The sequence below is a fragment of the Podarcis gaigeae genome (assembly GCF_964106915.1).
Source record: "Podarcis gaigeae genome assembly, chromosome: 14".
In the NCBI taxonomy this organism is placed as follows: Eukaryota; Metazoa; Chordata; class Lepidosauria; order Squamata; family Lacertidae; genus Podarcis; species Podarcis gaigeae.
Window position 1 is genome coordinate 50,370,173 of NC_139690.1, and position 26,223 is coordinate 50,396,395.

The 26,223-nt window shown below is 45.1% G+C and overlaps 1 protein-coding gene and 1 long non-coding RNA gene across 3 annotated transcripts in view; both read right to left on the reverse strand.

The window, feature by feature from the left end:
- Positions 1-209: 209 nt before the first annotated feature.
- LOC310831366 overlaps positions 210-26,223 on the reverse strand; it is a 136,652-nt gene continuing 110,638 nt past the window's right edge. Inside the window, exon 2 of the long non-coding RNA XR_014557813.1 lies at positions 210-2,100. This is a non-coding gene — a long non-coding RNA (uncharacterized lncRNA). The remainder of the gene's footprint in view (positions 2,101-26,223) is intronic.
- SNX8 (sorting nexin 8) overlaps positions 210-26,223 on the reverse strand; it is a 42,359-nt gene continuing 16,345 nt past the window's right edge. The window contains exons 2-12 of one of the 2 annotated variants that reach the window (XR_014557788.1): positions 24,999-25,186; positions 24,160-24,277; positions 22,945-23,066; positions 18,619-18,699; positions 16,799-16,959; positions 15,088-15,220; positions 13,962-14,030; positions 12,021-12,170; positions 7,368-7,517; positions 2,275-5,068; positions 210-2,057 (exon numbers count right to left, since the gene is read on the reverse strand). Coding sequence is in view for 1 of the 2 variants with exons in the window: in XM_083711663.1 (XP_083567789.1) it covers positions 4,955-5,068; positions 7,368-7,517; positions 12,021-12,170; positions 13,962-14,030; positions 15,088-15,220; positions 16,799-16,959; positions 18,619-18,699; positions 22,945-23,066; positions 24,160-24,277; positions 24,999-25,186 (1,286 nt within the window). In the remaining variant the exon portion in view is untranslated. Of the gene's footprint in view, positions 5,069-7,367; positions 7,518-12,020; positions 12,171-13,961; positions 14,031-15,087; positions 15,221-16,798; positions 16,960-18,618; positions 18,700-22,944; positions 23,067-24,159; positions 24,278-24,998; positions 25,187-26,223 lie in introns of both variants that reach the window. The other variant, XM_083711663.1, reaches the window with a different exon arrangement.

The following is a 26,223-nucleotide window of genomic DNA, read 5'->3' on the forward strand; positions in this document are numbered from 1 at the left end:
CAAGGGAGATCCCTCTTATCATAACTAAAAGCCAGTGAGAATACGTCAGTCTTAATGTGCCCTTTTATTTCTTCGGTTTTAAATGTCTGTCATTCAATCTCCTCAGTTTGAGTGTTCATTGCTCCACACGCAGCCAAGAAATAACCAGTCACACATCAAGAGGCTTGAGTAACTAAGCACCCTGACACGATCTCAAAGACAGTAATAAATTTGCAACTGAAATAAACTTTTAATTTTTTTTATACAAGTTTCATACATCATTCACAAACACACATTTCTGTAACATTTGATAGATTCTTCTTTTTTTTTTTTTGGAAAGTCATAAAATCTGTAAACATTTTTTTTAGTTTATCAGCTGTAGTAAGACGTTCTCCAATTCCTGCAGTTTGATAAAGTGCTTTATTTTTTAAAAAACAAAACAAAAAACACTATGCAAAGTGAGAAGGAGACATGAAGCTTGCAAATTTCAAAAATACTGGGAAGAAAAGCACCCCTTATCAACTGGCGGTTTCTAAAGGGGAGGGGAGAGGTTAAAGAGTTGAGAGTTTGCCAGTTGTTCCACCTGGCATTCAGAGTTTTGCCGTTGAAATATAACTTCCCTTTAAGGCTTAAGACATTTACACACTGCAGAGCTATTCTCATTTCTTACATGGACGTGGCTTCCCCAAAAGAGTGAACACATAAAAAACTGCTCTCCAAGTAGAGACTAGATTTTCTGTCCAACAAGAGCCTTGGACTAGAAGTTTTAGGCAGCTATCCTTTGACTAGGCAAAGCTGGAGGAAAACTAAAACCACATTAAAGGCGTTTGTTTCAGTCACCCATTAATGCCATAAAGTTATGTGCACATGAATGAGTAAACCACACTGATTTTGGTGGGGTTTACTTCAGAGTAAACATGTACGTTCAGAGCCACGCACTCCTGTGCTCACTGGGAAGCAAGTCCCACCAAGTTCAAAAGGGACTTGAGTATAAAATGGAATAGAAGAAGCAGCTGGCTTTTCGGATGCTGCGAAAACATCCATTTCATGGGGCGCATGCACAATTAAGCCAGTTTGGTCCTCCTGAAGAAGGCGAAGCCCCCCAGGGGAAGGCACTATGGGCAGCTTATGCCTGCCCTCTTTTGTTACCAACACACAAAACAAAACCTTGCTGGCTGCTCAAGCTTGAAGAAATAAGATTAATACTTTTAATTTGCATTATAAACTCTTTCAAAAATATACTATTTTAACATATAAAAGAAAAGGCAGGTCAGTTTTTCTGCAAAGAAAAGTAGAAATGTGCACTTTGCAGGCCTTCAGGCTGGTTTGCAGCCCGAGTCCCCCTAGGCAGCGTGCTTAAACCAGGCATGACCAACCTGGTGCCCTTTGGATGTTTTGGAAAACAGGCCCTGCCAGCACAAGTAGCCCTTAACTTATAGGCAAGGAGAAAGCCCCAAGGCCTACCTGAGCCATCGGTTTGGTCCTAAGCAGGTGAAATATCTCTACACCAGAGTTGGACACAGATGAGGTCCTTGTGTTGGTCAGAGCTATTCCCTGCATCGGGGAGAGGCCTGCAGCTTCTGATAGCTATTTAAAGGAGGAGAAACCAGGAGGTTGCCCCTCGGGGGGGGGGGGGGGGACAAGGCAAGGAAAGGAGGGAAGTCTGGAGAAAATGCTCCTGATTCCTCCAGTCATAAAGAGCAAAACGTGTGCTTCAAAAACTAACAGACCTATATTTACATTGAGGCAAGTGTACTCTTAAGGCACATGTAGATTTGTTTTAAAAAGTGGTCCCAAGAAGGCAAAGAAGCCTGTGGAGAGGGAGCCAGGACCTCCCTCCTTTTATATATTTTATCTATGAAACACACACATCCCTCAACGAAGGCAGATCTAGCACAAAAAGTCACAACAGAATGTCCACCTGCAGTATGAATCTGGTTCTGCAATTTGCAAGATTGCAGACCAGTCAATCCAACAATGTTTCACCCACTAGTTTAATCCCACCCCCAATGCTACAGTGGGGCTGCCTGCTTTTTAGTCTCGTAATTAAAAAAAAACCCAGCACAATACAGTGGTACCTCGGGTTAAGAACTTAATTCGTTCTGGAGGTCTGTTCTTAACCTGAAACTGTCCTTAACCTGAAGCACCACTTTAGCTAATGGGGCCTGCTGCTGCCGCTGCACCACTGGAGCACAATTTCTGTTCTCATCCTGAAGCAAAGTTCTTAACTCGAGGTATTTCTGGGTTAGCGGAGTCTGTAACCTGAAGCGTATGTAACCAGAGGTACCACTGTACCATTAACCTGGCTACACATTTATCCTTTGCCTTCCCTCACCTGCTACGCACTGTGTGGATTAAAGGGAAGTTATCCTGGTGACATCATAGACACCATTCCTGCTGCAAACTTGGGGGGGGGGGCGGTGGTTGTTTTCCAGAGCCTGACCCTGGAGAGGAGGAGGCCCCTTTGAATGTCAAAGTTAAGATCCATCTTCCCCAGTAATTGAAACAAGCCGCCATTACATCAAATGGAAGGAGAGCTGGGTTAGAAATTCAGATAGAGGGGCTTTCATTGCATTCTGTACTGGGATCTATTGATAAGGATACAGCCTCCTGCCAATGTATCTGGCAGTGAGGGACAACCATTACACCCTCCTCCTCAACCACAAGTATCTTGCAATTCTAAAGGGAAGAATGAAGCAAATGCTTCACACACCTTTTGAAGCTGGAAATAATGTGGCTACTTCCAATGTGATCCCCATGCCCTGCTTCTGAAAAACGGCTGATGGCTGCATACTTCCATACTGCAGTGCGATAATTTTTTTTAAAGCACCGAAAATGTGGGAGACAAAACACAGCCAAACAGATAAAATATATGAAATGCATACCAGTGAAAAATATAAAGATATCTGAATTAACAGACCATATCAGAAAGCAGTTCAGAATATATTAAAATGTATTTATCTTTATCTCTAAATCGGACTAATAAATCTCCCAGCCAGTAAAATAGCAAACACTAAAGTGTGCGAAGTTAATATATTTGCTTGCTCAATTCATTGTTGATTTTCTCTTTAATTCATCCTTAAGACATTATACTTGGTTGAGTAGTATTTGATACTATCTCAGTTTAGCAACTTTGAAATCTGTGCCTCATTCCTTTGTGGAATGCTAAATTCTTTTTTGACTTCATTAGTCCCATTTGGAAATAAGTGTGTATTTGATATACAAATTATTCTTATATTCTGCATAGCTTTCTAAAGACGGCTTTTAATGTAGATATTCCACATTACATCTTCCTGTCCTGGTTTTCACCATTTGCATTTGATATATTTTGGAGAGGATGTTTACCCAGAAAAGGATACAGCTTCCTTGCGTGTGTACATCACTGACAGCACACCACGCTGGAACAGAAGCATATGCAAAAGAAGTTTTCTGCTACAAAAGGTCTAATTTCAACTGTCCCTTTGGTCCCTGGCCAGCAGTTGGTTTTGCTGGAGAACCACTTTTAAGAAGTGGGAGGTGGCAAAGGTATGAACTGCTGGGATGCCCTAATGCCACAGACGCAGCTCCCTTTCTGCACATTGTGACTGTGTATATGATACCGGCTTAAAAAACAACTCAATTGTCCTTTTCTCAATTCAAATTGAAGCCGGATTGGAGGGAAATGCACCAAATTGCAGTACTCTATAAGGAATGAACGGATCGTAGAATTGTAGAGTTGGAAGGGAACCCCAAAGGTCCTTTAGTCTGACCCCCTGCAATGCAGGAATCTCAACTAAAGCATCCATGGCAGATGGCCGTAGATATGGCTTGTGGCTCACATTGCATGCTCACCACTTCCCAAACACACTGTAGGAGCACACTTGATGCAGAGTAAATAGGAGCATGTACACAGCCTTTGTGTCTTTGGCCAGGCGATTGGGTAGCAACCCATTGGGGGACAGATTTGGCCCATGGCACTCTGCTCACCCTCACATTTGCCACCTACATTCTCAGGAACATATCAAGCAAGGCACATGAAGCTGCCTTATACCAGATCAGGCTATTGCCCATCTAGCCCAGTCCTGTCTTGTCTGGCAGACAGTGGCCCTCTAGAGACTCAGGCAGAGAAGGACCCTCCCCAACCTTCACCTGCTGCATGAGCCTTCTAATGGGCAAGCCCTGGATCTGGGAGCTGTAACCACTGAGCGCTGATTCCTCCCTTTAAAATAAAATAAAATAAAATAAAAACTCACAAGAATCCTTTGAGGATAGTTACTTTGCAAAAGAGTTGCTTTCCTAGGGCCAATCAATAAACTCCAAAAATATTCAAATTGAAGAGTGTATCAGCAACAGAAGGCTCCTAGTAGAGAATAAAACCAAAGCTTTTGGAGCAAAGAAATTCATCGTTGCCCCAAAGTCCTTCAAAAACAATATAAAAGGCGAGAGACTGACTCTCAACTCTCTGCTTAATACCAAGATCTGAATAAGCCTTTTGGCTAACAAACAGCCTTGTTGTGCCTCCTTCTACTTGAGCAAGTCAGGAAGTCTTCCATTAATGTGATTTTCCCATTTCACCCAAACTGGCAAACTACGGTATGGTCAACAGCTTCAGAGCAGGCCGGTACATTAAGGCAACATCACACCATGGTTTACTATTGTGGCTTATTCCAAAGCTGCTAACCACAGCTTCCTGGTTCGGATGAATGGGAAACAAGTGAGTGAAAGAGTCACTGCTGTGTTTGATCAGTCGCACGAAGGGGCTGTGCGCACAAGCAAAACTGATGAAGCGGAGATAACAACCGTTTGAACTTGCTCATTCTCGCTCTAGGCACTGTCACATTTCCCGGCAGCCCATATATCATGGAGCAGCTCAAAGCAGCAAAACGAAACAACAAGGACTAATATAGCCAATGGGAGGAGACTTCTCGACATTCGTATGCGCAGGAGAACAAGCTCCTCCCTTTCGCTCCCTGCCACGCCCCACAGTCCAAAGGCATTAACTAGGAAAGAAGTTGACTTCCTGGGAGGACAAGGGTAGAGCTGACAAGTTGCTTGATCCGGAGAAAAGGCAGCTCAGCTTCGGCTTCAGTTCGTTCCAGACTTTGCTCATCTAAAGGGAGGAGAATATGATTATGATTATGATTTATAGGTGGTACATGACCCCAGTCAAGCTTGCAAAAATCTATCATTTGCCCAATAATAAATGTTGGAAATGCAATGAGACTGAAGGTACCTTCTATCACCTTTGGTGGACTTGCCCGAGGATTAAGGCCTTCTGGGAAATGATTTATAATGAAATTAAAAAGGTACTTAAATGTACTTTCCATAAGAAACCAGAGGCATTTCTCCTGGGCATGGTCGGCCAATTGGTGCCAAGGAAGGATAGGACGTTCTTTATGTATGCCACCACAGCAGCAAGGATTCTCCTAGCAAAGTATTGGAAGACACAAGAACTACCCACGCTGGAAGAATGGCAGGCGAAGGTGATTGACTATATGGGACTGGCAGAGATGACTGGCAGAATTCGTGACCAAGAAAAAGAGACGGTGGAAGAAGATTGGAAGAAGTTTAAAGTATATCTTAAGAACCGTTGTAATATTGATGAATGTTAAAATGTCAAGGTAAAGGAAAATATGGAATTACAGCTGTAATTGACTGATAGATTAATTACCAGAAGAAATTTAAAAAGACAATAAGTGATTAATTAACCGATCTGAAGGGTTGTTGAAGATACATTTAAAATAGGGAAGCAGAGAATGGGAGGGAGGGGGAAGTCCGAGAAGTAAGGTTATGAAAAAAAAAAAGATTTGAAATTATACATGTTTATATGTTGGTGTTTGTTTGTGTGTGTTGACTGTTTTGTTTTTATTTGTGTGGAAAATTAATAAAAAATTATTTTTAAAAAAAGGGAGGAGAATAATAATAATAATAATAAATTTTATTTATACCTTGCCCTCCCCAGCCAAGGCCGGGCTCAGGGCGGCTAACAACCAAAAATAAAAACAAGTTGAATTAATACAACTTAAAAACAAGATTAAAATACAACATTAAAATACAGCCTCATCACAGGAGGAGAAAGGAAAAAAGGGGGAGAGAATCAGATTGACTCCAAGCCAAAGGCCAGGCGGAACAACTCTGTCTTACAGGCCCTGCAGAAAGAAATCAGATCATGCAGGGCCCTAGTCTCATGAGACATAGTGTTCCACTAGGCCGGGGCCAGTGTTGAAGAGGCCCTGGCTCTGGTTGAGGCTAATCTGACTTCCTTAGGGCCCGGGACCCCTAGGGTGTTGCTATTTATGGACCTTAAGGTCCTCCATGGGGCATACTACGGAGAAGAGGAGAGAAGGGCACAATTTGGCATTCAGGCAAGTCAGCGAGGTTCTTGAGGGGCTGCACCCAAGGCAGCGTTGTGGGAAGCATGCCTCAAGAGTAAGCCAAACTTTTACAGAAGACTGAACCCCCGACTTTTTCAAGCCTTGTGCTGCTTCAAAGCAACCCACTTGTTGCCACTGGTAAATTGCTCTTTTGGAAACAGCAATATGGAGAGAGAGATGGAAAATGTTGTGGAGGGGGTGGGAGTGGAGTATCCTGGCTGACTGGCAAAAACCCAGAACAAGGAACTCTCTACTCTGCAGCACTGGGTTGCAGGTCCCATTCATTCATTAATAAATACACACTGGCTTAGAGAGAATTCTGCCTTCACCAAACCCAAAAAGAACTGGGAATTCTCACGGGGGACACTTAAAAAAACCAAACTGGCAGAAGCTGAAAGGAACGATCGCCCATCAAGTATCTATTTATATAGACACAGAAAGATATACAGCTAGGCTGCAAATATTTTTTAAAAATTGTGCTGTTTTGTTTTCCCATCCTGGGCTTCTGTGAGAAACCACTGAATAAGTAATACAGTGGTACCTCGGGTTAAATACTTAATTCGTTCTGGAGGTCCGTAATTGACCTGAAACTGTTCTTAACCTGAAGCACCACTTTAGCTAATGGGGCCTCCTGCTGCTGCCATGCAGCTGGAGCATGATTTCTGTTCTGATCCTGAAGCAAAGTTCTTAACCCGAGGTACTATTTCTGGGTTAGCGGAGTCTGTAACCTAAAGTGTATGTAACCCGAGGTACCACTGTACAATCGTATCTTGGAAGTCAAATGAAATTCGTTCCGGAAGTCTGTTCGGAAGTCCGTTCGGAAACCAAAGTGCAGCTTCTGATTGGCTGCAGGAAGGTCCTGCAGCCAATCGGAAGCTGCGCCAGCCACATCGGATGATGGGGTTCCAAAGAACATTCGCAAACCGGAACACTCACTTCCGGGTTTGCAGCGTTCGGGAGCCAAAACGTCCATGTACAAAGGCGTTCAGGATCCAAGGTACGACTGTAACGGCAATTATTTTTTAAAGCGCTCACCTCCTTGTGACCTTGGATCTGTGAATTGACAAAAGCCCCCAAGATGTGAGATGTTAGAGGAAGGTAAATGTGGATCAGTTGGGTCTCTTGGTGCAGACAATACAGAGAGAAGTAATTCCGCAGCTCCATAGTCAGAATAGCGTTCTCTTGCTGTTAAAAGAAGAGGAGAGATTGGTGGGATGCTCCTGAAGCAGACACAGAGGGCAGGATGGATGCAATATATGTAACTCAACAGTTGTCTCTCATGCTAGAATGGGGCGATTTAAGCTCCCCTGTTTCTGGAGCTTGAGCACCCACAACAGCAAGAGCCCCAGAGGTTTGTAAGCAACCACAAAGATGAGGCAGCAAGTCATTATCAACAAGGGGAGGCTGTTATTACCCAACCAGTCAGTGACTCACATATACAGCAGGATACAAACATAACTGAGAGTGCAGGGGGCAGCAAGAAAAAAGCAGATGGCTTTTTTTCTTGATCAGGTCAGGCCATACAAAGCCTATTATCCCCTTCCTTGCTCTGCTGAAGCAGCTTCCTGTTCTTCCCAGGCTCCCCAGATCCGGACTGTAGGAGCACCTAATCCCCTATGAGACTCTCTATGTCTTTTAGGGACAAAGCTCCACGTCTCGTCTTTTACAAAGTGCTTTCTCTTTGGTGGTGCTCTGTCAACAGGAGCCTGCTTAGCCCCATCTTTTCTGGCTTTCCACCAAACTACAACCTGGCCTTGTGAGCAAATGTTGTTGTTGTTGTTTGTTTAGTCGTTTAGTCGTGTCCGACTCTTCGTGACCCCATGGACCAGAGAACGCCAGGCACCTCTGTCCTCCACTGCCTCCCGCAGTTTGGTCAAACTCATGCTGGTAACCTCAAAAACACTATCCAACCATCTCGTCCTCTGCCGTCCCCTTCTCCTTGTGCCCTCCATCTTTCCCAACATCAGGGTCTTCTCCAGGGAGTCTTCTCTTCTCATGAGGTGGCCAAAGTACTGGAGCCTCAGCTTCACAATCTGTCCTTCCAGTGAGCACTCAGGGTTGATTTCCTTCAGTATGGAGAGGTTTGATCTTCTTGCAGTCCATGGGACTCTCAAGAGTCTCCTCCAGCACCATAATTCAAAAGCATCAATTCTTCGGCGATCAGCCTTCTTTATGGTCCAGCTCTCACATACATCACTACTGGGAAAACCATAGCTTTAACTATACGAACCTTTGTTGGCAAGGTAATGTCTCTACTTCTCAAGATGCTGTCTAGGCCTGTCATTGCCCTTCTCCCAAGAAGCAGGCGTCTTTTAATTTCGTGGCTGCTGTCACCATCTGCAGTGATCATTGAGCCCAAGAAAGTAAAATCTCTCACTACCTCCATTTCTTCCCCTTCTATTTGCCAGGAGGTGATGGGACCAGTGGCCATGATCTTCGTTTTTTTGATGTTGAGCTTCAGACCATATTTTGCGCTCTCCTCTTTCACCCTCATTAAAAGGTTCTTTAATTCCTCCTCACTTTCTGCCATCAAGGTTGTGTCATCTGCATATCTGAGGTTGTTGATATTTCTTCCGGCAATCTTAATTCCGGCTAGGGATTCATCCAGCCCAGCCTTTCGCATGATGAATTCTGCATATAAGTTAAATAAGCAGGGAGACAAAATACAGCCTTGTCGTACTCCTTTCCCAATTTTGAACCAATCAGTTGTTCCATATCCAGTTCTAACTGTAGCTTCTTGTCCCACATAGAGATTTCTCAGGAGACAGATGAGGTGATCTGGCACTCCCATTTCTTTAAGAACTTGCCATAGTTTGCTGTGGCCGACACAGTCAAAGGCTTTTGCATAGTCAATGAAGCAGAAGTAGATGTCTTTCTGGAACTCTCTAGCTTTCTCCATAATCCAGCGCATGTTTGCAATTTGGTCTCTGGTTCCTCTGCCTCTTCTAAATCCAGCTTGCACTTCTGGGAGTTCTCGGTCCACATACTGCTTGAGCCTTCCTTGTAGAATTTTAAGCATAACCTTGCTAGCGTGTGAAATGAGTGCAATTGTGCGGTAGTTGGAGCATTCTTTGGCACTGCCCTTCTTTGGGATTGGGATGTAGACTGATCTTCTCCAATCTTCTGGCCACTGCTGAGTTTTCCAAACTTGCTGGCATATTGAGTGTAGCACCTTAACAGCATCATCTTTTAAAATTTTAAATAGTTCAGCTGGAATACCATCACTTCCACTGGCCTTGTTATTTGCAGTGCTTTCTAAGGCCCATTTGACTTCACTTTCCAGGATGTCTGGCTCAAGGTCAGCAACCACACTACCTGGGGTATACGAGACATCCATTTCTTTCTGGTATAATTCCTCTGTGTATTCATGCCACCTCTTCTTGATGTCTTCTGCTTCTGTTAGGTCCTTTCCACTTTTGTCCTTTATTATGGAAATCTTTGTACGAAATGTTCCTTTCATATCTCCAATTTTCTTGAACAGATCTCTGGTTCTTCCCATTCTATTGCTTTCCTCTATTTCTTTGCATTGCTCGTTTAAGAAGTTCTTCTTGTCTCTCCTTGCTATTCTTTGGAAGTCTGCATTCAATTTCCTGTATCTTTCACCATCTCCCTCGTATTTTGCTTGCCTTCTCTCCCCCGCTATTTGTAAGGCCTCCTTGGACAGCCACTTTGCTTTCTTGCATTTCCTTTTCATTGGGATGGTTTTCGTTGCTGCCTCCTGTATAATGTTACGAGCCTCCATCCATAGTTCTTCAGGCATTCTGTCCACCAAATCTAAATCCTTAAACCTGTTCCTCACTTCCACTGTGTATTCATAAGGGATTTGACTTAGATTGTATCTTACCGGCCCAGTGGTTTTTCCTACTTTCTTCAGTTTAAGCTTGAATTTTGCTATAAGAAGCTGATGATCTGAGCCACAGTCAGCTCCAGGTCTTGTTTTTGCTGACTGTATAGAGCTTCTCCATCTTTGGCTGCAGAGAATATAATCAATCTGATTTCGATGCTGCCCAACTGGTGATGTCCATGTGTAGAGTCGTCTCTTGTGTTGTTGGAAAAGCGTGTTTGTGATGACCAGCTTGTTCTCTTGACAGAACTCTATTAGCCTTTGCCCTGCTTCGTTTTGATCTCCAAGGCCAAACTTGCCAGTTGTTCCTTTTATCTCTTGACTCCCTACTTTAGCATTCCAATCCCCTATAATGAGAAGAACATCCTTCTTTGGTGTCACTTCTATAAGGTCTTGTAAGTCTTCATAGAATTGGTCAATTTCAGTTTCTTCAGCACAAGTAGTTGGTGCATAAACTTGGATTACTGTGATGTTAAAAGGTCTGCCTTGGATTCGTATCGAGATCATTCTATCATTTTTGAGATTGCATCCCAGTACAGCTTTCGCCACTCTTTTGTTGACTATGAGGGCCACTCCATTTCTTTTACGGGTTTCTTGCCCACAGTAGTAGATATGATGGTCATCCGAACTGAATTCACCCATTCCCGTCCATTTTAGTTCACTGATGCCCAGGATGTCAATATTTATTCTTACCATCTCATTTTTGACCACCTCCAACTTACCCAGGTTCATGGTTCTTACATTCCAGGTTCCTATGCAATATTTTTCTTTACAGCACTGGACTTTCCTTTCGCTTCCAGGCATATCCGCAACTGAGCGTCCTTTCGGCTTTGGCCCAGCCGCTTCATCAGCTCTGGATCTACTTGTACTTGCCCTCCGCTCTTCCCCAGTAGCATGTTGGACGCCTTCCGACCTGAGGGGCTCATCTTCCAGCGTCATATCTTTTATATGCCTGTTGTCTTTGTCCATGGAGTTTTCTTGGCAGGGATACTGGAGTGGCTTGCCGGTTCCTCCTCCAGGTGGATCACGTTTGGTCAAAACTCTCCACTATGACCTGTTCATCTTGGGTGCCCTGCTCGGCATAGTTCATAGCTTCTCTGAGTTCTTCAAGCCCCTTCGCCACGGCAAGGCAGTGATCCATGAAGGGGAAGCAAATGCATGCAGTCAATTGTCAGATCCAGTTTACTTTTTGGTTTTACCTGTTTGGTTTTGGTTAACCTGGGAATGCTTGATTCCTGGGTGTTCTTAGAGACTTTAGCAGGAGTTTTAGATGGTTTTACCATTTTCCTTTCTTAACGTGTCACATGTATACCACTCTGGGCATTGTTATGGTCAGAACACACAATCCACAACTAAATCAAAGAGGTAACTCTACACTACTCAGAGTGTGTCTTTGTTTTCACCCAGCCCACCAGTATTACCCTATTTTGCACAGATACTGAAGGTGCCTAAAACCCAAAACCACTCTGAACCATTGGAAATCTTGACTAGCAGGAGTTTCACAAGGCACTGCCCACAGCCAGGTGGGCGAGATACTTGTCTGGACAGAATGCACAAAGCCCTGAATGCTTAGAAAGTACATACAGTGGTACCTCAGGTTAAGTACTTAATTCATTCCGGAGGTCCGTACTTAACCTGAAACTGTTCTTAACCTGAAGCACCACTATAGCTAATGGGGCCTCCTGCTGCCGCCGCACCGCCGGAGCACGATTTCTGTTCTCATCCTGAAGCAAAGTTCTCAACCTGAAGCACTATTTCTGGGTTAGGGGAGTCTGTAACCTGAAGCGTATATAACCTAATGCGAGGTACCACTGTACAATGGGAGAAGAAGCAGGAGATTGTACCTCCACTATTCGGGATTCCAGCTGCTCCACAGACTCTGGCTCTTTGTTCTGCACTGTGGCACTCATCATCTGCCTCTTCATCATGCTATATTTATGCAAGGCTCTCTGGTGCTTGTGCAGAACTCCCTTCTCGTGCCGCTCGCAAAGATCCTACATCGCAGAGAGGAAAGTCAGGTCATCCTATAAAAGAGGATGCTTTCTATACAGCTCAGATCCACATAACAGTGGTATAAAGAGGTGTGGGCTATAGCTATTAATGATGAATTAGCATGTGCCATTAAGGTAAGATGGGGAATACACAGGAGAAATGATTTCGAGGAGATATAGAAGGTGTTTTTAGAATTTGTACTGTTAAAACAGAAAGGGATCAAACCATCACAAGAGGTGTTGAAATTTTGGGAGGTTAGATAGTTACAATGGAATGGTCTCAGTGGCGGGGTGAAAATTTTTGTTCTTATTTATTTATGATTATTATTTTGTCAAAATAAAAAATAAAAATGGGGGGGGGGAGAACCACAGAACATTAAAAAAAAGAAAAGAAATAAAAGGTTCTGCAATGCTAATATAAGCCCGCCCATATATTAAAGGATTCAGAAGACCTCATCCATCCCAAACCCTTGTTTGGTTGGAACAATGGAGAGGGCTTTTTCTGCGAATGCACCCAGAGATGCCATCTTTCAGGGTGGCCTCCTTCCACTGCAGCATACAGACCTCCCTGCTTCAAAAAGGCTTTTGGTCTGTAGATATTGAGTTTTACCACCACTTGGCTTTTACTGCTTGACTCTCCAGTTTGCATTTTAAATGCACTGCAGGAAACTGTTCGCTGCCAGCAGTGTGTGTGTGTGTGTGTGTGTGTTTTGTATTTTATGCTCTGTGTTTCGTGCCATATATCTAAAATGCTTAATAAAAAGATTTGCAAAAAGACCATCTTGGCCCATCTTGCTCCAAGAAATTATTATTATTATTTTTATGCTGCAGTCAATTCAAAGAAGTTAAAAAGAATTACAATCTTTTTTTTTTTTAAAAAAAAGGTTTGTTAAATAGCAGGTAGCATTTGGAGACACAGGAGGTTGTCAAGGGCAATAATAATGAGCACACTGGGAGGAAAATAATGAGCACAGCAGAGTTTCTTCTCCGCCAGCACAGTCTGAATGGTTACCTGTATCACTTCCCAATATCAGAATGAAACAGATCCCTTGAGCTGGGAAGCTTTTCATTCAGATCTCATATTTGCCACAATTTCACTATGTGGGCCTTAAGCAACACACCTTTTCTCAGCCTCTATCCCCCCCCCCCCATCTGTAATAGGGGGGACGTACTACCCCACTTATCAGACATAATTGGCTCCCATAGTGAATTAAAACACCACAGGAAGTTAAAATACATCATACAAATGCAATACAAAATCTTAGGATACATGGATGTGAGTAGGATAAGGGGCTGGTTCACATGTTACACTAAACCATGGCTTTGCAATACTTAGACAAGCCTCTGACCCAGAGCAAAACAGAGATTACTTTCAGCTTCAAAGAACCGCAGTTTAATGTTGCATGCAGACCAGGAACCCTTGTTTAAAACAGACAACTTTTAGTTAAAACAAGACATCATCATAATTTATGGTTTGAAGATGGCTTGTTTAGCAACTAACCATAGTTTATGTAAACCAGGATTCCTGGTTTTGAACGTAGCACTAAACTGAGATGATCTGAAACTGAAAATAACCTTGGCCGTATTTCCTACCCTGCTCCACCTCCCAGGGCCAGCCCACAGCCCTGAAAAAGGCCCAACTTGCCACCAGAACCTCCCAAATGTCTAGTTTGGCCTCCCAACTCATTCCTTGGATAGTTTTCCATTAAGCCTCGTGTAACACCCTCAAGGAAGCACACACAGCTGTTTCTGAGCCATTCACTCACACACTGGCAGAGAGAAAGCAGGGCTTACTTTATAGGACTGGAGCAAGTCCAGGAAAAGGTTCAGCTTCTCCACCACATCATTCTCTTCCTGTTTACCCTAGAAAGCAGAAGGGCAAATGAGTGAAAGAAACAGGGTGGACTTGGGCTGCAGTCCATCCAGGCACAGAACATGGGAAAAGACATTTCCAAGTCTCTTGTCCCAACATCTCCAGTCTCAAAGACCTACAGTGGGAGTGCCCTGGACTAACAGACTTAGATGCCAAGGCTGTCCATCTAAGCAGGGCCTGAGAAAGGGAAGTGATGAGCCAGGAGGCTCCGACTGGGAATCTGGAAACAGGGTTCGGTGCTTTGCTCTTTAAGCCACCAGGGCTGCAAAGAGGATGACCTGGCAGACCACTGCCACTCTGCAGCGCCACACCAATAATGACTGAAAACTGTTGTGTTCAGCCAGGCAGAATCGGATGGTTTGAGGAGCCACCAGGGGCACACCCGGCCTTATATAATAACCACACCCTCCGACTGCAATCCCCACTCTAAGGCATTTGACAGCCAGGCTGGCCGCTCTACAGGAGCTTCAGATGGCTGTCAAGACAAACAGATGACTCTTCACAGCAGAAAGAGAGAGGAGCAAAGTGTCCCCAAGTTCAGAGAGAAAAAGGAGTGATTGAGAAGAGAGAGCATGTGTGCCAAGACCACTCTTCAAATAATCAGCACCTTCCCCCTTAAACATATTCATGCACATGCACCAAGCCACCACAGTGCTGCAAACTCAGCAAGGCGTGGAGAATTTAGGTCGGGTTCCTTCCAGTGATGTATAGGTCACAGAAGGGCACAGATCCTCCTCCTTTTCTCAAGGAGATGGAGAAGTGTCAGGTACGCAAATCTGGGTGGGTGTGGAGTTCAAGTTATGACTCCCGTGCCTCATTTTCCTTTCTCTGGGCCACTGGCCTTTTAGAACCTGTCTGGGCTGTGCTACTTGCTTCTTACCCCTCCAGATGAAAACCAGTATCCCTATGAACCAGAAACATGGCTGTTTGCAGGTCTGATCCTGCAGGGCCCTGAATTTTGTTATTGGGGCGGGGGGAGTGCTATGGGGAAAAAGAGGCACAACCACAAAGCCCGTTTTCTTCAAGGAAGAAGCAGCAGGAGCTCACCTGTTGAACAGCTTTGTCAGCCAGCAGTGCAAATTCGACAGAAAGGCCTTTCAGGGCCTGTTTGAGGTTTCCCCAAGCACTATTGTTCAAAGAAGCCCAGGAAGGGAGTGGGGTTGTGTCGGAGCCCAGAGCACTACAGGAAGAAAAGAAGCATGCAAGAGGGTCTAGGAAGAGACTTCCACAAAGCCCACAGGCTGCCCAAGGGTCCCCTGTCCCAAAGGACAGCTCTGTTTTCTTCTTTAACTAGACCCTGATTATGCTTTGCAACTCAAGCCCCTTCCCCCAACCCCACCCCCAGTGCACACCCTCTTCTTCTGCAGCTGACAGCTACAGAGGATAAAGTGATCAGTGATCATTGTCAGAGTTGCCTGTGATCTGGATCAAAAATGAAAACAAAAAATTTGCAATAACGTAAACAGGATCCTGCCACTTGCACACATTTTGCAAACTGAGCAAAATGTGTAAAGATTAATTTGTTTACACACTTCCAAGCACATCATTGCAACCCCACCCCCAGGTGCTAAAAACTTGCTTTAAACAAAATGAAAGCAGATTCCAAATTCTGCACCCACCATCAAATCCTGTGCTTGGACAGTGCTATCACAGAATCACAATGTTCACACAGCCTTGGTCATTGTACCCAGAGGCAGAGCTGGCTGCTTCAGCACCTGGAGCGGCGCTCATGCTGTGCACCTGGGAGGAGGTGCCACGAGCAGCAAGCATCCCAGGGGGTTGCCACCCATGGCGAGTGTGCCAGGGGGGTGCTGCAAGCGGCCCAGGGGGGCAAAGCGGCAATGTCACCCCCCCCTCAGGGATGACACCTGAGGCGGGCCGCACCCACCACACCCCTTTTCTCCGCCAGTGATTGTACCCATCTGCAAAATTAAGGCTTGTTCAGATCTAACATAGGGCAACACATAGCAGCCAGCAGAAAGAAAGACTTAAATCAATTGGTGCAGGGAGTGCCCCGTGTGGCCACACTGAGGGCAGCCACATATTTCAATTTCACTCTCCAGTCTTCCCTGGTAGCTCTGTGTATATTAAACTCAAGTTGTCCTAGCCTTTTTAGGGCGCATGGAATGATCAGGAAGCACACCTTTCTTCAGATTATTCATGTTCCATCAGAAAAGGTGGGAGACTAGCTCCAAAGTTCCGCATGGAACAGGACTGTGAGCTCACACAGACACACAGTTCTTGCAAAAAGGTATCGCGCCTCTGCCACTAAGAATCAAACCAGATGAGATAAAGGTCACCTGTTGTGGAATTTCTTCAAACGCTGGCAAACAGAAGCAGTGGGGCACATGATGTGGATCAGGGCAGCAGCACAGAGGAAGGAAAGCAACACCTTCTCTCTCTGCAGCATTTCCCCAAGTTTCTATGACTCCAGTCCCACCCTCTAAAGAAGTTGCTATCTGCCCCATTTGGGGAAGCATTCATGCACTCAGGGAACACCTTTGTGTACAGAGCTTAAGGGAACAAACAGGTTTTGGGTGAGGGTGATGGGGAGATGTGATTTGTTTCAGAAAAACAGTGCAAAGGGGAATAGTTACTCTCCCATCCCACAGCACCACAGTCCCAAAACAGATCAGGGCCCCTCGACAGCTGCAATTTGTCATCATGTAAAAAGTGACTGGACAGATCTCCATCATCTCATCTAGTTTATCCTGCATTTGAGGTTGGAAAAGAGATAGTTCAGTCGAATCCAGTTCACCTTAGTTCCTTCCCGAACAAAAGGAGGTCTGAGGCATTGTCAACTGCTCGGGAGGCTATCCTCTCCGTTCGATCCCGCAGTTTGTAAAAGCTGTTGTAGATGTTTCGGATCAGCTCCCTGCTGGCAGCGAACTGGACCTGGATGTCAGCTGGCAGGAAATCCTAGAGTGGAACACAAATTAGTTCACAACCGGTCCTACAAAAGAGCTTCACAGAGAGAGAGAAAAGTTGCCTACAAGCTCAGACAGCATGTATGTCAATTAGGAATCTCTTTGCAACTGCACACGACCCACTTTTCCGATAAGCAGAGAATTACAAGCAGACGCTCACACACCCAGCTACCAGTGTCGCAAACATAGGGAGGTGTGGAAAGTTAAGCTGGGGCTCTACCAATACATGGATCACAAAAGGGTGAAAAGCATCCAACTTTTTTTCCAAGAAGGTGGAGCAGGAATCAAAAAAATGGGCGGGTGTGTTGCCCAAGTGATGATTTCTTGCAAAATTTTCCAGGGTTGCAATAGAGCTGGGGTTCGTGAAGCCAGACAACCAAACAAGGCAAGGTGGGAGATCTGCAACTGGGTTTCCCATCTTCTTAAAAGTGAGCAGCAGGGCCCCAATTGTATCAAGAATGCAGAACTGGGGAGGGCAAGGTTAATCCTCCCTACCCCGTGCCATTTTCCTGATGCCAACTGGACTCCTCTAGCTCCTGTAAGAACATAAGAATAGGCTGCTGGATGAGGCCAGTGATCCACCTAGTCCAGCATCCTGTTCTCACAGGGGCCAACCAGGTGCCTATCGGAAGCCCAAAAGCAGGACCTGGGCACAGCAGCACACCTGGTGGTTTCCAGCAACTGGTATTCAGAAACATTCCTGCCTCTGTGGAGGCAGACCACAGCCACCGTGGCTAGCAGCCTACTAGGTACCCCAGTGGAGAAAACACACAGGTCCATACGTGCGATAACATATGTGAACCTGTATGTTATCCCTAAGAGGGCAAACCACCCTCAGGTATATACGGTACTAAAAAGGGCAGTAAAAAAAATTGTCCTTGGGGAAAGTGCTACAGCCATGAGGATTAAGCACCCCCTCTCTTGTGCTGCAATAGCCGTAATGCAATCTGCTCCCCATCGCTCCACAACACAGCTCCTTTTAGAATGCATTTAAGGAGACAGGAGATCCAACCAAACACATTCCACATTTATAGCTTGGTCCTAAATCAGGCACAGGCAAACTCGGCCCTCCAACTCCCATCATCCCTAGCTAACAGGACCAGTGGTCAGGGGTGATGGGAATTGTAGTCCCAAAACATCTGGAGGGCCGAGTTTGCCTATGCCTGCCCTAAATGTTAACTGGAAAAAGTAGTCCACCTTGTAGTGATCGCTCTGATCCAGCAGATGGCGCCATTACAGACACTTCCCCCCCCCCTTTACAAAGACAACCAGCTAATTATCTCTAGCTGCTAGAAAGTGCGCTGTAGATTGCAAAACTGCAAGCAGAGTCTGTTGTTAATATATTCTTGTACACTGTGTAAGTGCAGGTGCTACATAGTTAATAAATATTGTTGGACCACCATTTTCCTCCTCCCCTTTCACCCAATCAGAGCCAGGAGTCAGCTGCAAACAGTGGGTGTGAGCCTTCCACACACGGCTGAGCTCCTGAAATGCCAAAGTCAGTGGGATCGAAGCAGCCTAAATGAGCGCAATTGCAGCCAGCGCCTCTCTTTGCTGTTACAAAAGAAGCCTTTGGGAGCTTCCTGCTCAAACAAAACCGCTGCTGTTTCCAAGCAGGTAGGAGACTTTCCAGCTACATGAGACAAAATACCTTGGCCTGAGTTGCGAGCTTGCAAGTCATGAATTCGTCTCCCACACCCTGGACCAACTCCCTCAGCTTGTTCTGCACATCCTGGAAAAGCAATGGAAACAGATTTTGTTTCAGAGGGAGGGAGGGAGAGAGTGTGTGTGTTTGTGTTATCAGGTGACTTACCCTCAGTCCGTGTCTTGTGACTGCACAACCTTATTGAACACGCCAGTGTGTTTTGCTTCTCTAGGCAAAGCAAACATGTGTCCCAACCGTTAATTGCCTCTTGTGGGGGAGGGGGGCAAGCTGACACACCAAAAGCAACGCTGCCAAGCAAGGCCAGCACCGAGATAGTTCCGGGAAGGAAACCTGCAGCGCTTCCCTGCTCCCTCCACCGTAAGAGACAGGCTGCAATCTGACCTTGCAAAGTATTGGCACTGGCTATGCTTGCAAAACACCCTCTTCCCAAATCAACTATTTCGCCAGATTCCTGCTGAACTCCACAGCACTGTTATCTTAGAGCACTCCAATTCCAGTCTGGCTTCTTCAAGAGTGAACCTTCTATGCTCTGGCACAACAATACGTTTGAATATCCAATAACAGGAAAGGCCTTCATGTGGGACATTGCAGTCAAGCATAACTATGTATAACTGCTAGTTAGTGCATGAAAGGGTTAAGATCAGAGAGGTCTCATGTTACACTTTGAAGGAGAATTATACGAAAATGATGCATCATTGGTATTTTACTCCTAGTAAATTAGCTAAAATGTATAAAACAAAGTCTAAAACATGCTGGAAATGTAAAGAGAAAGAGGGTACTTTTGATCACATGTGGTGGCCATGTAAGATGATAAAAGACTTCTGGGAAATGATATATAATGAATTGGGGGGGTGGGTGTTGAAAATAACCTAAGAAAACAAAAGCCCTTTTTTAGGCATTACAGGACCAGAGATCCCAAAGGACCAAATGAAACTATTCATGTACGTGACTACGGCTGCGCAGATTCTGTCAGCCAAGAAATGGAAAGACTGTACAACTCTGACCAAAGGAGAGTGGCAGATAAAATGGATGAACTATGCCTATATGGCAAAACTTACAGGAAGAATTAGAAACCAGGAAGAGGAGGTCTTTAATAAAAAATAGGGAAAATTTATAATCTATTTGAAAAACTATTGTAAACAATTACACACATTGGTAGGATTGACAGAAAACTTGTAGCAAAAATTTGAACTATGGAATGATAAAGGATTTATAAGAATAGAGTTATGAAAGAGATGCAAAGGGAACAATCATTATATTAAGATCTATAATGGAGGGGGGAGTCAAAGGGGATTATATGTTTATGTTTTTATTTTGCTTGTTTATATAAAATAGAAAATGCAAAATTATTTTTTTAAAAAAAGATCAGAGAGGTCTCTTCCTAGACTCAACTACAGTGGTGCCTCGCAAGACGAAAATAATCCGTTCCGCGATTCTCTTCGTCTAGCGGTTTTTTCGTCTTGCGAAGCAAGCCTATTGACAGCTTAGCGGATTAGCGCTACAGCTGTCAAGCAGCTTCCAGCGATCAGCTGTTAAGCGGCTTATCAGCGGAACAGCTGATAAGCGGCTTAGCAGCTTAAGAAAAGGGCGAAAAAAGCGAAAAAAACCCGCGGGGGGATGCAAGATTTTTTTCGTCTTGCGAAGCAACCCCATAGGGAAATTCGTTTTGCGAAGCGCCTCCAAAACGGAAAACCCTTTCGTCTAGCGGGTTTTTCGTCTTGCGAGGCGTTCGTCTTGCGGGGCACCACTGTAGGTCATGCCCCCTTATCTTCCTGAGGGAGGAAGTGAAGCTGTTTCTCTGCCTTTTAATCTTACTCTCTCCATGCCATCTAACTGACCAGGATGGACATGTCTGAACATGCTCAAACATCAGCCCACATGTTTGAAACTATATTTTGTATTTTGCACCCATGAGTAAACTACCTGTGTTCTCCTTACTGCTGCGTAGAACAATGCATGAATCAGACCTTTGGATTTAGTAAGGCTTTTAAAGTTACTTAACAGTGTGTGGTCTGTTCATTGCTAGAGGGTTTGAGAGAAGGGGCAAGCATTTTAAGGCAGACTGAATGGGATACACAAAAGGGTTTTTAGAAATCACTCCAAACAACTACTGGAGGATACAAAGAACTGTCAACTTTAAAACTATGAGACCCTCTGAAAGGTATTTTAATGAAGCTCAAAAGGGTTGTATCCAGTATTAGTCCCATTCAGTACCGACCCACTGAATTTAGTGGTCATGGTTATCTTAGGATCTGTAATTTTAATGGATCTACTCTAGGCAGGACTTAGTTGGAAACAATCCAAAGTGATCAATGCAAGAGACATGCCATCGAGAGTGCCTCTATTTCATATAAGCCATGGATTTTGCTGCAAAGCTGACCTTGTGGACAATCTTAGCTCCCCTTTAAAAGCATTTTTCCAGCCCTCCAGGTTGCCAAAACAGAAATCTGGAAATGTGCAACAGCATCTCCACTCTATTGTTCTGGAATCTTTGGAATGTCTTGGATAGAACCATTATTAAAAATAAAAAATGCATTCCTCATAGAACCCATAGACAAGATTCCATCACAGACCTCAGGGCCCCTCTGTCCTAGTTTCCAGGAACCCGGTGCTCTCCGGCTAAAGCCGATGTGAGTCGCAGTCCAAAATTTCTGGAGAGCAGCAGGCTGGCAAAGACTGCTCTGTCCCCTGCACTCATCCCTTCTGCCATTTTCAAAGTCATTTTAATTCTGCCATAATGCTGGCTAACTCCTTTAGGGAATGTGCACACCACCAACTCTTAACAAACAACCCTCCAAAGCACAAGCCTCCATTTTGCACGTTGTGAAACATGATGAATAGCTAGGTAGGACTGGCAATGTTTGCTTGTACATACTTCCTGGGAATTTGTTTTTTAAATGCATGTGCACATGTCCAGAATGGAAAAGGTAGTTTGGGTGAGTGGAGGAGACACACAGTCCAGATATATCCCATCAAACTCTGTCCATTGGTGTGGACAGCAAGCGGCAGATTAGCAATGAACATTTTGACTGAAAAGGTGTAGAAGCTAACATGCCAAATGCACATACCAGGGGGGAAAATCAGATCTGAATCACCATATAAATGGCCCAAATCCAGAAGCACCTTTGCTATAAGGAAGATTATTCTATATTCCCTTTGGTTAGCAATATTATACCGTATTGGCCTGAATAGAAGCCACACATCCCCCCCCGCCCCCAAATTCTGACCGTGAAAAGTAAAAAGTGCGGCTTAAATTCATGACCTTACAAAAATGGGCTTTTACGGTATCGCTGCTGAAACAGACATACGGTAAAACGGAACAGGTGTAAGTGCATGTGGAATTATAAGGGAGTGGCTTGTATTCAGGTATTGTCTTTTTTTCTCCTCCCCCCCCCCCCTTGAATTTTAAAGGTGCGGCTTATATTCGGGCCAATACGGTACTTGCAACTAGACAAAGGTTAGTCAGAGCAGTTTCCTAGTCCACACAGAACAGATGCATCCAACATACACTGTAATGCACTACTCAGGAGTAAGAGCATAAGAAGTGCCTGCTGGATCAGGCCAATATGGCCCACACAGTCTAGCATCCTGTTCTCACAGTGGCCAACCAGATGCTTGTTAGGAAACCGGCAAGCGGGAACCGAGCACAAGTAATAATAATAATAATAATAATTTATTATTTGTACCCCGCCCATCTGGCTGGGTTTCCCCAGCCACTCTGGGCGGCTTCCAACAAAGATGAAAGATACACAAAAATGTCACATATTAAAAACTTCCCTGAACAGGGCTGCCTTCAGATGTCTTCTGAATGTCAGGTAGGTGTTTATCGCTTTGACATCTGATGGGAGGGCGTTCCACAGGGCGGGCGCCACTACCGAGAAGGCCCTTTGCCTGGTTCCCTGTAACTTGGCCTCTCGCAGTGAGGGAACCGCCAGAAGGCCCTCGGAGCTGGACCTCAGTGTCCGGGCAGAACGATGGGGGAGGAGACGCTCCTTCAGATATACTGGACCGAGGCCATTTAGGGCTTTAAAGGTCAGCACCAACACTTTGAATTGTGCTCGGAAACATACTGGGAGCCAATGTAGGTCTTTCAAAACCGGTGTTATATGATCAGTCGCCCATTATTTGGTTTTCAACAAATGGTATTCAGAAGCACTACTGCCTCTGACCATAAGAGGCAGAGCATAGCCATCCTGGCTAATAGCCATCAGCAGCCCTCTCCTCCATGAATTTGTCTGGTCCTGCCTCCTGCAGGACAGCGTTCCATAGTTTAACCCTGAATCTTTCATTGTTCAGCTTCATTGTACTCACCGACCCGCTGAAGGAGAGGAAGAGCTTCAAAAGCACATCTTCTGAGAACGGAGGATGCCGAGCCACCAGGTTAATGAAGCGCTTCAATGCGCGTCGCCTCGTCTCGATAAATTCTCGGTCAGCTTTGAGAAGGAACACGGTGCAGGATAAAAAAAATAAACCTCCAGCCCCAAGAACCTCCTCTACCACCTCTGTTTAGACATAAAACAAATTTGCTTAAGGTCGCTGGGAACTGTAACTCTATGAGGGATAAACTACAGGGCCCAGAATACTTTGAGGGAGAAAATATCCTTCGAATGTGCTTTGAAGGTAAAGTGTGTACACAGTTAGAGACTCCAAAATGGAGCATGAAGACCTTCCTTGCTCTTCATAGAAGTCTTCCTCCTTCTCATGTTCTCAAGCATACAGCGTTCTTATCAAAACAGTAAGAAGTTGGGGGCAGAAAATCATGTAAAACACAAACTCTGGGTTCGGAACAAATCATGCAAATTGAGTACTCTTAAGAATGTGTTTTTCATCCGCATAAGTGATTGTTAAAACTGGAGTTCTCTCAATATAGGATTTCCTAGACAATCCGAAGAATATAGCTCAGAGGGAGCTAACATGTGGTTCAGCAAAATCTAGCATACCACAACTCCCATCAGCACCAGCCATCATGGCTAATGATCAGAGACGATGGGATCTGTAGCACAGAAACATCTGAGTCACCCCGGAGGCAAAAGATGCTTTTGAACTTGGACAAAATTACGGCATTGTGTTTGCCTGCCAGTTGCTGGTCTCTACTGCTGGTTTAGCTTCCCCTCCAGACATGATGGCTGAATTCACACATAATGCCAAACCATGGTTGGGCTTTCCACCCGAAGTTATCCTCACAGTTTGCTATTACGTCTGAATTCACAAACCACTGACAGATTTCTAAAAAATCTGAAAAGGCTGGCTTACACCATGGAGGCAGGCATGGATTTATTAAGAGAAGTGCTGAGCAGATGGAAAAGGAAATCCCACAACCAGCTCCAAACCATGGTTTGCCTAATATACACCTGGAAACTCAAGCCACTGTGTAGGTTCTTAGCTTTGGTTACCACGAACTACCCTTTGATGTGATGTCTGAATTGAATTGAATTGGAATAATGTTGTTGCTGCAGAGCCTCTGAGCCTGTGCTACTCTGACCATCCCTCCTCAAGCGCATCTCATCTCAGTAGCCCAAGACGTACCTCCTAGCATTCTTTTGGGGGGAAGAGCAGGAACCATACGGTAGGGGAACTTCTGAAGAAGCATCTCATGGAAGACCACAAAGTCATTGTACCGCCTGTACACTGAGCACCTGAAACGCTACAGAAGAAAAAGAGGGAGGAAACCCTTTCAGTGCTTCAGCAGGCGCACTGCATTTCTGCATGAGAAGAACCTAGACCAAAAGTTCATCTAGCCCAGCATTCTACTTCCAGAAATGTCAAGCCAGATGCCTGCAAGAAATGCAGAGCTCAAAGGAAATAACTGTTCCTTACTGTTGGCTCCCCAGCAGCTAGTGCTCCAAGACATTCAAACATTTAATTCCCTTTTAGCAAGAGTCCCTGACGGATTAGACCAGCGGTTTTCAACCTGTGGGTCCCCAGATATTGTTGGACTACAACTCCCATCATCCCTGAGCTCTGGCCTTGCTAGCTAGGGGTGATGGGAGTTGTAGTTCAACAACATCTGGGGACCCACAGGCTGAGAAAGGCTGGATTAGACCAAAGGACCAAGTAGGCCAGCAAACTATGGTCAACCAGACACCTCTGGGAATTGACAAGCAAGGCATGGATGAAATATCTTTGAGTATTCTTCATCACCTCAACTCTTCTATTGACAGGAGGGAATTCCTCTTTCAAAATGGTTCCTGCTACACTGGTGCATTATCTCAAAACAAAGGAAGCAGTCACCCCCAACCCTTTGGAACGACATGTTCCACCTCCCATGACTTTTCAAGCAGGTGACAGCCCAACACAGAAACTAATGCAGGGAAAGGATTCCCCACTCTTTCTTCTTCGGTTCACCAGCGAGTGGCATTCATTACCTTACTGGAAACTTCGTATTCCACATGCTTCAGGAAGAGACCCTTTTTCTCAGGAATCAGCTCCACTTGCACCGTGTCCTTGCTCAACAGCTCTGGGAGGGTGTGGGGAAGCACCAGTGGGTTCCCCTGGGGAGTCTGCATCAGAGACTCTTCCGGCTCCTTCAGATCACTCGAAGGTTTTGCAGAGTCTAGAAGAAAGAGGAGAATCAAAAGAGGAAAACGCTGCGAGAGCAACAGCCCGGGCTTCTGATTTCTTCCTCTGTCCCCGAAGCAGAAGCCAGGAACAACCTTCCGAAGCAGCTGGGCAGGCAGGGAAGACTCAGCAAATCCTTCCCTGCAACACTCTGGGAGATCCCTAATTTCACACCTAAGCAAGAAGCTGGCTGCTCTTCTTGGACGCGTGCCAAAAACTCTTATGCTGCAAGCCAGCCAAGAGGCCGGTATTTCCTGCCTGGTTTGCTCCCGCTAAGACAAGAATCTGAGCGAGTCCCAGCATTCTTGGATCCTGCTAAGGACAACAGCTTGTGGAAGGAAAGGCACTCCTATTTGAACTCTCTGGGCTGTGAATGAGCATCCTAAAACAGTTCCCCAAAGCAAGGGAAGGCACTTCATTTCATGCAGCTTGGAAAGCCAGGGAGGGCAGTGGGAGAGCCAAACCCTCAGTTAGACCAAGGTAAGAGGGTTTCCTCTGCCCTGGTTTGACTATGTCACCAAGACTAATGCAGCCTAATTAATAATCTCCGCTTCATCCTCTCCTGGCCCCCCTTAGGGAGGTGAGTTTATCCATATCAGGGGTCAGCAAACTTTTTCAGCAGGGGGCCAGTCCACTGTCCCTCAGACCTTGTGGGGGGCCAGACTATATTTTGAAGGGGGGGGGATGAACGAATTCCTATGCCCCACAAATAACCCGGAGATGTATTTTAAATAAAAGCACACATTCTACTCATGTAAAAACACGCTGATTCCCGGACCGTCCACAGGCTGAATTTAGAAGGTGATTGGGCTGGATCCGGCACCTGGGCCTTAGTTTGCCTACCCATGATCCGTATCATTCATTTATAAGTGGCTGGGGAAACCCAGCCAGATGGGCGGGGTATAATTAATTAATTAATTAATTAATTATTAACGCTTGGGCTAGCTTTCAATCCGAAATTCTCAAGGCAAGATGCAGCAGCTGAAATCACAACGCAAGGTGACAAGAAACAGAAAAACCCAACAACGGCCA